Here is a 10,982-nt window from a genome sequence, read left to right on the forward strand (position 1 = left end):
TGTAATTTTTCATATTCATCATCTTTATGAAATATATTTATTTTATTTGGAAAATATTTTTGTGAAATATTATTATCCTTTGTATAAATATCATCTGTTTCTTTATATGTCATATCATCATTATTTTTTCCTTTGTAAATTATGTTATTATTATAAATATAACTATTATTTGTATTTTTATTTAGTATATCACTTTTATTATTATGTACATTATTATGGTTGTATGTTATATGATCCATGGGGGGTACATTATTATTTTCAAGATTAAGAAAATTTTTCTTTTTTAAAACGGTATGTGCATTATTCATATTAGTAGATATATGCATAGGAGAATTATAATTTTTTATAACATTGTATATGTCATTTTCCTTTTTATTATTAAAACATATGTTACTTAACTTAATATCATCAATATTTTCATCATAATTATTTTTAAAAATTTTGTTAATTTTGTCTTTATCTTTGTCATATGAATATGGAACCATGTTATTTTTATTTTGTTGAATGTTATTTATTCCGTTCATATATTTATCATTATGTATATTAAATATATTATCATTCTTATTATTATCATTATTGTTGTTGTTGTTTATATATGGTGTGTATTTATTAGTAGTATGATTTACATATTTGTTCTTCTCCATATTATTTAGACTAGTCATATTATTATTTAATAGCATGTCATCGTTTTTTAAAAAATCCCATTTGTTTTTATTAAATATATCTCTATAATTATATATATCATCTTGATTATTACATTGCGGTGATTTTTCGCTTCTCGAATAAAAATTATTATTATAATTATTGTTATAAATATTATCTTTATTGTTATAAATATTATCTTTATTGTTATAAATATTATCTTTATTGTTATAAATATTATCTTTATTGTTATAAATATTATCATTATTATTATTATGATTGTTTGTGTTTTTTATTTTGTTCATATAAAATATATTATTATCATAATTGTCTAGAGTATTTAATTTATCATCATTATTATATTTATTCAATATCTTATTCATTTCTATAATATTTGTATTTTTCTTTAAAAAAGTATCCTGTGTGAAGTGCTCGTTACCTTTATCTGTATTTCTAAAAATATTTATTTCATTTGGATTATCTAAATAAAGTAATTCATTTTGATCATTTTTTTTCAAAGTATTATTTATGGGAATATTATTTTTATATAAATAACTTTTTCTTTCTACTGCACTATGATAATTTTTATTAATCCTATCATATTGATCATTTTTGTATTTATCCATATCATCCAACAAAAAATTTGAATTTTTTAAAAAAGAATTTCTTCCGTTATTAGCTCCTATTTTATTTTGTTCAAAATGTTTTAAATTATTTTCATTTAAATAATAATAATTATTATTATTATTATTATTGTTATCATTGAATTTATGAAAAGGTGACATTTTGTTTAAATTCTCATCATAATGATCATTTCCTTTATCATTAATCTTGTGCCCAAGGTTGTTAAAATTGTGTTTGTCATATATAAGTTTATCATATTTATGAGGCTCATTTTTACAATTATTATTATTATTATTATTATTGTTATTATTATTGTTATTATTATCATTATATTTATTATTATTATTATTATTATTTTCGAACGAGTTATATTGAAACACTTGCTTCTCATTTTTGTTAACAGAAATATTTGTATTATTTTTATATGTATAAAAATCTTCTTCATAATTATTATTAACATTATAATTTCTCATGGGCGTACGAAAAATGTCTACCCCTTGATTTAATCCTGTTTGGACATTATCATACATATTTATATTATTATTTAATAGATTATAGTTTTTTTCTTTATTTTTTACTAAATCGATATCATCATTAAAGTTGTTGATTTTTTTATATGTTTTATCATATGAAAAAAAATCATAATTTTTCTCTATGGTCATATTATTATCTTCTTCATTAGGTACATTTTCATTATAAAATTTATGTTTATTCATAATATATGGTGTCTCATTCATTTTATCTACTGTATTAAGATCGTCATATAAAAAATTATACATTTTATTTTTATCATATATATTTTTTTCATTATCTTCATAAATATTTTTATCATATATATTATTGTGTTCTTTTGTTTTGTGCATATTTTTATCATGATCGTTCATGTAATCTTTAATATGATTATTTTTATAATTCTTCTTATTAAACACATCATCACTTGGTATCGTACCAACATTATATTCAATTATTGAACTTGTATTTGTATTAAAATTTTCTTGAGCTAGGCTATCATAAAAATCGTCATTAAAACTCATATTACATTTTTTATTGGGGTTATTAACTATGATGTTTTTTAATAAATTCAACTTCTTTTCCCTTTTCTTTTCTTCATCATCTTTTTGTTTATTTCGTAAGGACGATGTGTTGTATGTTAATAATTTCGTTTTACTATAACAATTGTTATTATTCAATTTGTTTATATTATTATTATTATAATTATTATTATAATTATTATTATTATAATAATTATTATTATAATTATTATTATTATAATTATTATTATTATTGTAATTATTATTACTATTTCTTAAAATGTCATTCAAAATATCATTATTCCCATACAAATAATTAAATTTATTATTATTATTATTATTATTATTATTATTATTATCCGTGTTATCCTTTTCAGTAGTATATTTCTTAATAATGTCATCAATATCATTATTTTTGTCCTTCTTGACATTAAACAAATCAATGTTTTTATTATAAGAATTGTTATTTGTACTGTTAAAATGATGAGTGTTATTTCCTAAGTAATCCTGTTTATTTTTCATATCTTGTGTCTTTGTAAAATTATGATTACGATACATATTATTAAACTCATTTGTATTAATAGTTTGATTATTCATATCATGGTTAATGTGATTATTGGTGGTTACATTTGAATTATTTCTATAAGCAAAATGATTTATGTTATTAAAATGTTTTTTATTTGAATCTGTATTTTCATTATTATTTTTTATATTATACTTTTCTGACCATGGGTAAGAATTTTTCGAATTATGAAAAAGATTCAATTTGTTATTATTACTATATATAATATCATTATTATTTGTATTATAAGTAAATGGTTCATTACTATTATTGTTTTTATTAAAAAGATGTATATGATTAGGATTATGTTTATAATCTCCCTTGAAAGGCTTATCATTATTATTATTATTATTATTATTATTATTAATATTATTATTATTATTATTTATTATATCATCATATTTAAAAACAGGTGGAATATTATTATTTAAATTATTGTTATGATATGCATGATATGTGTTTATATGATAATTTGCCCTTCCATTTTCCTTTTCCTTTTCCTTTTCATATTCTTCTTCTTCCTCTCCTTCTTCTAATATTTTAATATTATTCAAATTATAGTTTCCTGGTTTTATATTAGTATTATGATATGCCATATTATTATATCTATTATTATATATATCATTCTTTATATCATACATCCCATTTTGTTGAATCTTTACATTTTTCTGGCCCATCTTATAATTTATTAAATTACTATTTCTTTTATTTATATTAATAACGTTTTCATATAAATCGTTGGCTTCGTTACTCTTAAATTTATTCAAGTCGTTGAACTGGTTTTCTTTGAACAAGTTATTTTTAAAATATTTATTATATGTATTATCGAAATTATTTATTTTATTATTCGTATGTAGATACATATTTTGTTTGTTATAAACATACATTTTTATTTTATAATATATTCCTTTTCCCTTCTTTCTATTCTTTCGTTTTTTTTCTCCTTCATGGTTTTAAGAAATATATATATATATAATATATATATGTAATATATATATAAATAATATATATATAAATAATATATATATAATATATATATATATACAAGATTTAATGTTACAATTATATGATTGTCAAACGTAAACATTTAAACATATATATTTATATATATATATATATATAAGAAAATGCCCTCACGTAGTATATTATAACCAGAAATAAATAAAAAAATGAAAACATTATAATATATTTATATTATATATATATATATATATATATATTATATATTGTATTTGTACAAAAAAAGAAAAAAATTCAAATATTTAAAGACAATTATTTTTTTAAGTTTTAGGAAATTTATTAATATTTCAAAAATTATTACTTTATAAAAATATATATTATTATATTCTTTTGTATTACCATAATGTTCTAAATAAATAATTATTTATATGTGTCAAAAATAAATAAATAAATAAAAAAAAAAAAAAAAATATATATATATAATATGTAATATATATATATATATATATATATATTTATTTATTTATTTATTTATGTTTATATTATAAGCCAACTTTATTAATTTTGTTATTTTTTCTCTTTTTTAAATGTATAAAAAATTTATATTTATTTTATTGTAACTTTTATATTACACTATTATTTTCACATTTTTACAATTTCTCATAAAGTATTCATAAAAATACACACATGGAAAAATAAAATATATATGTGTTACAAATATGAATAAAAAAGAAAACAATTTTTTAAAGATTATGTGTAATAATAAAATATGAAGAATTAAATATTTAACCATATAATTTCTTTTACGAATTATCTTCAAAGGGATAAGTATATAACAGGAGAAAAGCAAACGATAAAAATATATACACATATATATAATATATATATATTTATTTATGTATATATATATATATATATATATATATGTATATATTTATTTATTTATTAAAAAAAAAAAAGGAATATTATAATTTGTAATTAATTCAAAACAAATATGTTATTTTATTTTATTTTTTTTTATTTTATGGAGTATTCATATCTATAAAAAAGACGAGTATATATAAAAAAGAGCATATCTATAAAAAAGACGAGTATAATAAAAAGGAGACTATTCAAATATGTATAAGCATTTACCATTCTTTATAAAAATACGTACTTAAAAATATGAACTTATTATTATGTATATAAATAATGTCATATTTGGAAGTCATATTTAAAATGATACTTTTTATTTACCCTTTTCAAATATTTTAAAAATAGTCTCTCTATCTATTTCTCTATCTCTCTCTTTCTCTTTTTTTTTTTTCACTTTCATTTTTGTGTGCGCTCACTTAGTTCTCTTACATATAATATAAATATAGCATATATTTCATAACAGATTTAATACTATATATTTTAACCGAGTAAAAATATAATAATTTTTAAAAAAATAATTATGTTGATAATATTATTATGAATCATAAAATAAATAGCAAAAAATAAAAAAATAAAAATATATATATATATAATATATATATATTATGCATATTTTTCTCTCTATATATTTTTTTAATAATAAATAAGCTATATGTGTGACATATATATATCAGCTGTTTTAATATTGAAAATCATATTTTATTAATAAGAAAAAATAAAAGTACTTATTATATATATGTATAATATCGCTATAGACAAACAATAAAATTACATTAAAAAAAAGACATGATAAGGATAAAGGGAGAAAGAAAAAAAGCAATTCAAGACAACAAAAATTATATAATATATATATATATATATATATATATATATCATATCATATTTATTATATATTCTTATTCTTTTCGTAATTCTGAAATATTCTTACAATTATAATCCAACATACAGTAAAAATATTATTAACATTTTCATAGTTATTTGTATTTAAACATAAATCCATTGAGCGAATGTTTTTTAATAAAAGAACAATATCTCTTTTTAAATCCATGGGTAATTTATAAATATCATTTCTTAATTTAGCACTTATAAGGGTTAACCATATATTCTCTTTTTCAAATCTGTCAAGGAAAAAAATAAAAATAAATAAATGAATATATATATATATATATATATATATGTATATATTTAATATATGTATATATTTAATATATGTATATATTTCATATATTTAATATATATAGATTTATTTTTTTACTTAAAATTGTGTAAAGATATTGTTGGGCTGTCAACGAACAATTCAAGCTCCTTCATATTTTTCAAAACGTTAACAAACTCGGATGCGACTGTTTTCCATTCCAATAATTTGCTACATGGATAAAACAAATAAAAAAAAAAAAAAAATATATAAAAATATATATATAAAAATATATATATATAAATATATATATAAAAATATATATATAAAAATATATATATATATATATATATATATATATATATATATATATTTATATTTATTTATATATAAGTTATATAATTTGAACGTACTTGTTATCATATATATATATATATATATATATATATATATATATATATTTATATTTATTTATATATAAGTTATATAATTTGAACGTACTTGTTATCATAATATGTTCTCAAAAATCGAACCAGATCATTTAATTGCACACCCTTGTTTGTCATATTGTTTAGCCTATTAATAAAAATAAAAAATATCATAAATATAAATATAAATAAATATATATATGTATATATATATATTAATGTATATGTTCCCATTTGTGTGCACAGTTAAACTTACTGGTTATAGTGAGGCTTGTAAATTGGGGGGTTTTGCTTTATATGACATGGAGGTATACCATAACCAAAAAAGAAGAGGAATATATTTTTTACGTCATATAAGATTGCATTTTTATAATAGTTAATATTTGTATTGGATATATTAATTATTAGATTTTTTAGAAATGTATGTATATATTTAACTATATAATTAATATAAGTTATTTGTATAAAATATTTTTTTTTTAATTTCTTAGAGCTTCGAACAGATTTTAATATATGTATTAATTTAATATAACCAATTATATTAAATTTATAAATTATAAAAGATTTATTACTATATGATATAGAATGAGAATAATTTTTTCTGTTCATAATATTTTTAATATTTGGATGATTAAAAATTTCCTTGTTATTTAAAAAGATTTCATTATTTATATGATCATATTCATATATATATTTTTGTGATAAATTATATTTTTCATACTCATTAATTTTATTCAATCCATATAATAAATAATAAAATTCAAATATGGTATATTTTTTTTTTTGATAATGCTTAAAATATTTATTATAATTTTTTGAAAAAGGTAAGAAAAAGAAAGGATATTTCTGTTGAAATATTAAAAGTATGTTATATATATTATTCCATATAAGCATTTCTAATTCTGCATTTTTATATTTTTTTATAATTTCAAAACACATTTGGAAAGCAGCAAATATATTTAAAAGATGACTACAAATAACTTTTTTTTCAATATAATTAGTATATGTAGAACATAAAAAGAAATTCTCTTTATCGTTTAAAGAAAATGCATCTTCATCATTATTTTTTATATGTTCTCTTAATTTATTAATAATATGATTATGATAAACGTTATTATTTTTTATCATATAATTTTCCTTGTCCTTTAATAAAACATAATCATGATGATCTTGTGTTTTATATTTATCATGTTTATCTGATGACATAAACGAAGTTGTTATTATATTCCTATTATTAGAGATACTATATTTATCTACATTTTTAAAATTTATACGAATTTTATATGATTCTTTTTTTTCCCCTTTTTTCAATATATCCGTTTTGTATTCATTTACATTTTTTGTATTCTTTGATCTATAAAATATTTGAAATACTCTTATATCTCCTTTTAATATTAAATATATAGTTGTTCTTAAAATTTGTATAAAATATATAATATTGTTATTAATTTGGGTTCTTAATATATGAATATAACTTGTTTCTATAATATAAGGATTATATAAAATATATTCACATATATCGAAGAAATATTTATTTTCATAAAATAATTTATTTTTAAATAAATGTAATAAATTCGTATTTCTACATATAGCTCTAATAAGTATAATGATGATACTATCTGATATGGTCGATTTATTTAATGCTAATTTTTTTAATTGGAATATTACAAATAATAAATGTATTAATTCTTGAATATATTCTTTTTTATTTCTTTTTAATTTTAGAAAATGATTTTCTAATTTTTTATTATTATCATATATATGTATATCATAAAAATCGTATGTATCATATATATATTTTTTTTTTTTTTTTTTTTTTTTTTTTTTATATTTCATATCAATATTATATATATGATTCTTTCTTTTTATAAAGGAAATATATTTATGAAAAATAGGTTCTGTATTATCCATACCATTATAATTATGTAACATATATTCAATATTAAATAAATATAAAGTATATTCATATTTAATTTTTATATTTCCTAAACATTCAAGAATCATTTTTATATCTTCATTTTCTTCTTTTTTTATAATTTCTTTTTTGTCATATAAATATTCCATATTATGATAAGGTGCAGTATTTTGTTTTTCTGTATTCACACTATAATTATTATTATTATTATTATTATTATTACTATAAAAACTATGATTATTTTTTGTGTACTTGTTCTCTTTATTATCATCATCATCATCATACGTGTTTTTTTTTTTTTTTAAATCCTTTCCTGTTATTCTTATTATATTTTTTATTATATCATCATTACTTTTGATATCACATGTTGCTTCATATTCCTGATCTAATGTATTATTATTTTTTTCACAAAAATTTTGATTGGAACCCTTTTTTTCTTTTTTGCACATACTTGAATAATTATATTCATCCTTATTATTTCCTTTTTTATTTATTTTTATACATGTGGAAGGTGTATATAAATCAGGATGTGCATCCTTCGAAGGCATGTTGTTGTATTTGTCTTTTAATAATCGATCATCCTGATGTTTGGTGGTATAGGGCAAGAGGTCGTTTTTGAGTTGATTTACTGGATAAGGATTTTTGATATTATCATTACAACTATGTAGATCATTTATGTTTAAGGAAAGGATAAAGTTTGAACATTTTTGTAATAAGAGAAAGATAACAATTTTTGGAGTGTGGTTTTTTTTATTTCTTAAAAGTGAGAGGGCAATATAAAATGCATGTAAGCATTTTTTTTGGTTGAGATTATTATCATAATAGGAATTAATATATTCTAAAAATAAGTTTTGAATAATTTTTTGTGTATAAATATATTTATTATGAATAAAACATAAAGAATAAATACATCTAATTTTTACTATATAATGAAGAGAATCATTTATAATAGATTTATATAAACATTTAATAACTTCTACATTTATTGGGATATTATTAATAGATATATTATTTTTGAATTTATCTTTATAAGCATAATTATTTCTTTTATAACTAAGAGAAGAATAATTTAAAAGAGAATTATTTAACTCATCATTAAAATCGATAATTGTTGATGAACAATAATTATAATCATAATTATCAGACATATTGCTAAGACTACTACTTTGTGTTGACCCTTTATCAACTTTTAATATATCACTTTCTTCTTCATCTCGTACATTATTTAATAATACATCTTTTTTATTATGATAATAATTAATAATGTGACGACTGTTTCTATGTCCATCTTTAAAATTTAAATAATGTATATTTTTCTCATTGTCACCATTAAAACTATTATTCTTTTTATTATTATCATCATTATTATTATTACTATTATTACCATCCACATTATTATTATTATTATTATTATTATTAAAAATTATACTGTTGGTCGTATTATCATCATTATTTATTGTAATATTTTCTATATGCATATTAGCGGTATCCATAAAATCTGCATCCAAGATATTATTTAACATTTTGTTTTTTTTATTACCATGCTTTGTTAACATATCATTTTGTATTATCATAGTATTATTCACATTATGATTAAGTTTAATATTTGAGGAACTTCGCTTGGCATTTATATTTGTTGTAAGATGGATATTACTTTTTTTGTTTTTTTTTTTATTTAACATTTCCTTAATAAAATTCAAAGAAGATTCAGCAATATTATCTTTACTTTCATATGTATGATGATTAGTATGATCATGATTCATATCAACATTCATATTGTTATTATTATTATTATTATTATTATTATTATTAATATCATTATTAATATCATTATTCATATCATTATTCATATCAATATTAATATCATTATTAATATCATTATTAATATTATTATTAGCATCATCATCATCATAATCATCATAATCATTATTATCATCATTATTATTATTATAAGTGTCATGATTATAATTTATATTATGATTCCCTATATCATCCTGTTGAGCAAATACACTATTATAGTAGTTACCTTTGAATTCATTATAATTAGAAAATACATTTTTATTTAGAAAAAAAAAAGGAATAAATGCTAAAGCAAATGAAGATTCTAATTGGGATAATACATTATTATCATTATATAATTGTTGAATCCACATACTTATACTTTGTGATCTTCTTATCCTACCTAATAAAACAAAATCATTATCTATTCGAATCCATAATATAGGTATCTTATTTTTACTACATATTTTTGCTACCAATTTCCTATTATCTAAACATAATAAAGATTTATCTTTTTTTAATATTTTCTGTTTACAATATTCAATCATATATTTATCACTATCATTTGTATACCCTACAAATTTGACTGTTTTATTTATAAAATTATCAGATCTATTCATAGAATTTCTATTTAATATATCTTCATTACTATTCATAAAAACGGTTTCATGTTTAAAAGCTACCTTTTTCCTACCTTTTTCGGGTCTAGCATTAACACTAAAACGTGTTGGAGTAATATTATTAACCAAATTTTTTTTTACAATTCTTATCCCATCATCTTCAATAATTTCAATTTTTAAAAAACATAAAAAAAATTTATGTTCATCTACTGATATAGGTATATTATTTAATACACATGGATTTAAATAATTTTCAATATATTCTTTACTTTTTAATATAGATTGTAAATTTCTTAATTTTTCTTTCTGTTTTTTTTTTTTTTTCTTCTTTGCTTTTTTTTTTTTTTTTTTTTTTTTTTTTTTTTTTTTTT

The 10,982-nt window shown here is 17.7% G+C and overlaps 2 protein-coding genes across 2 annotated transcripts in view; both read right to left on the reverse strand.

The window, feature by feature from the left end:
- PRSY57_0721800 (protein kinase, putative) lies at positions 1–3,746 on the reverse strand (the record flags this gene model as incomplete). The annotated part of the gene is made up of 1 exon (XM_020114677.1): positions 1–3,746. A coding segment is annotated over one exon (3,746 nt), but the record flags the coding sequence as incomplete, so codon positions are not given.
- A 1,874-nt stretch (positions 3,747–5,620) lies between these two features.
- PRSY57_0721900 (hypothetical protein) overlaps positions 5,621–10,982 on the reverse strand; it is a gene marked incomplete at both ends in the record, with an annotated part of 11,451 nt that continues 6,089 nt past the window's right edge. The window contains 4 exons of the mRNA XM_020114678.1: positions 5,621–5,852; positions 5,990–6,100; positions 6,371–6,445; positions 6,554–10,982. The exon at positions 6,554–10,982 is cut by the window's right edge and continues 2,473 nt beyond it. Coding sequence (XP_019970635.1) covers positions 5,621–5,852; positions 5,990–6,100; positions 6,371–6,445; positions 6,554–10,982 — 4,847 coding nt within the window. The remainder of the gene's footprint in view (positions 5,853–5,989; positions 6,101–6,370; positions 6,446–6,553) is intronic.

The sequence above is a fragment of the Plasmodium reichenowi genome, chromosome 7, assembly GCF_001601855.1.
Source record: "Plasmodium reichenowi strain SY57 chromosome 7, whole genome shotgun sequence".
Taxonomy (NCBI): Eukaryota; Apicomplexa; class Aconoidasida; order Haemosporida; family Plasmodiidae; genus Plasmodium; species Plasmodium reichenowi.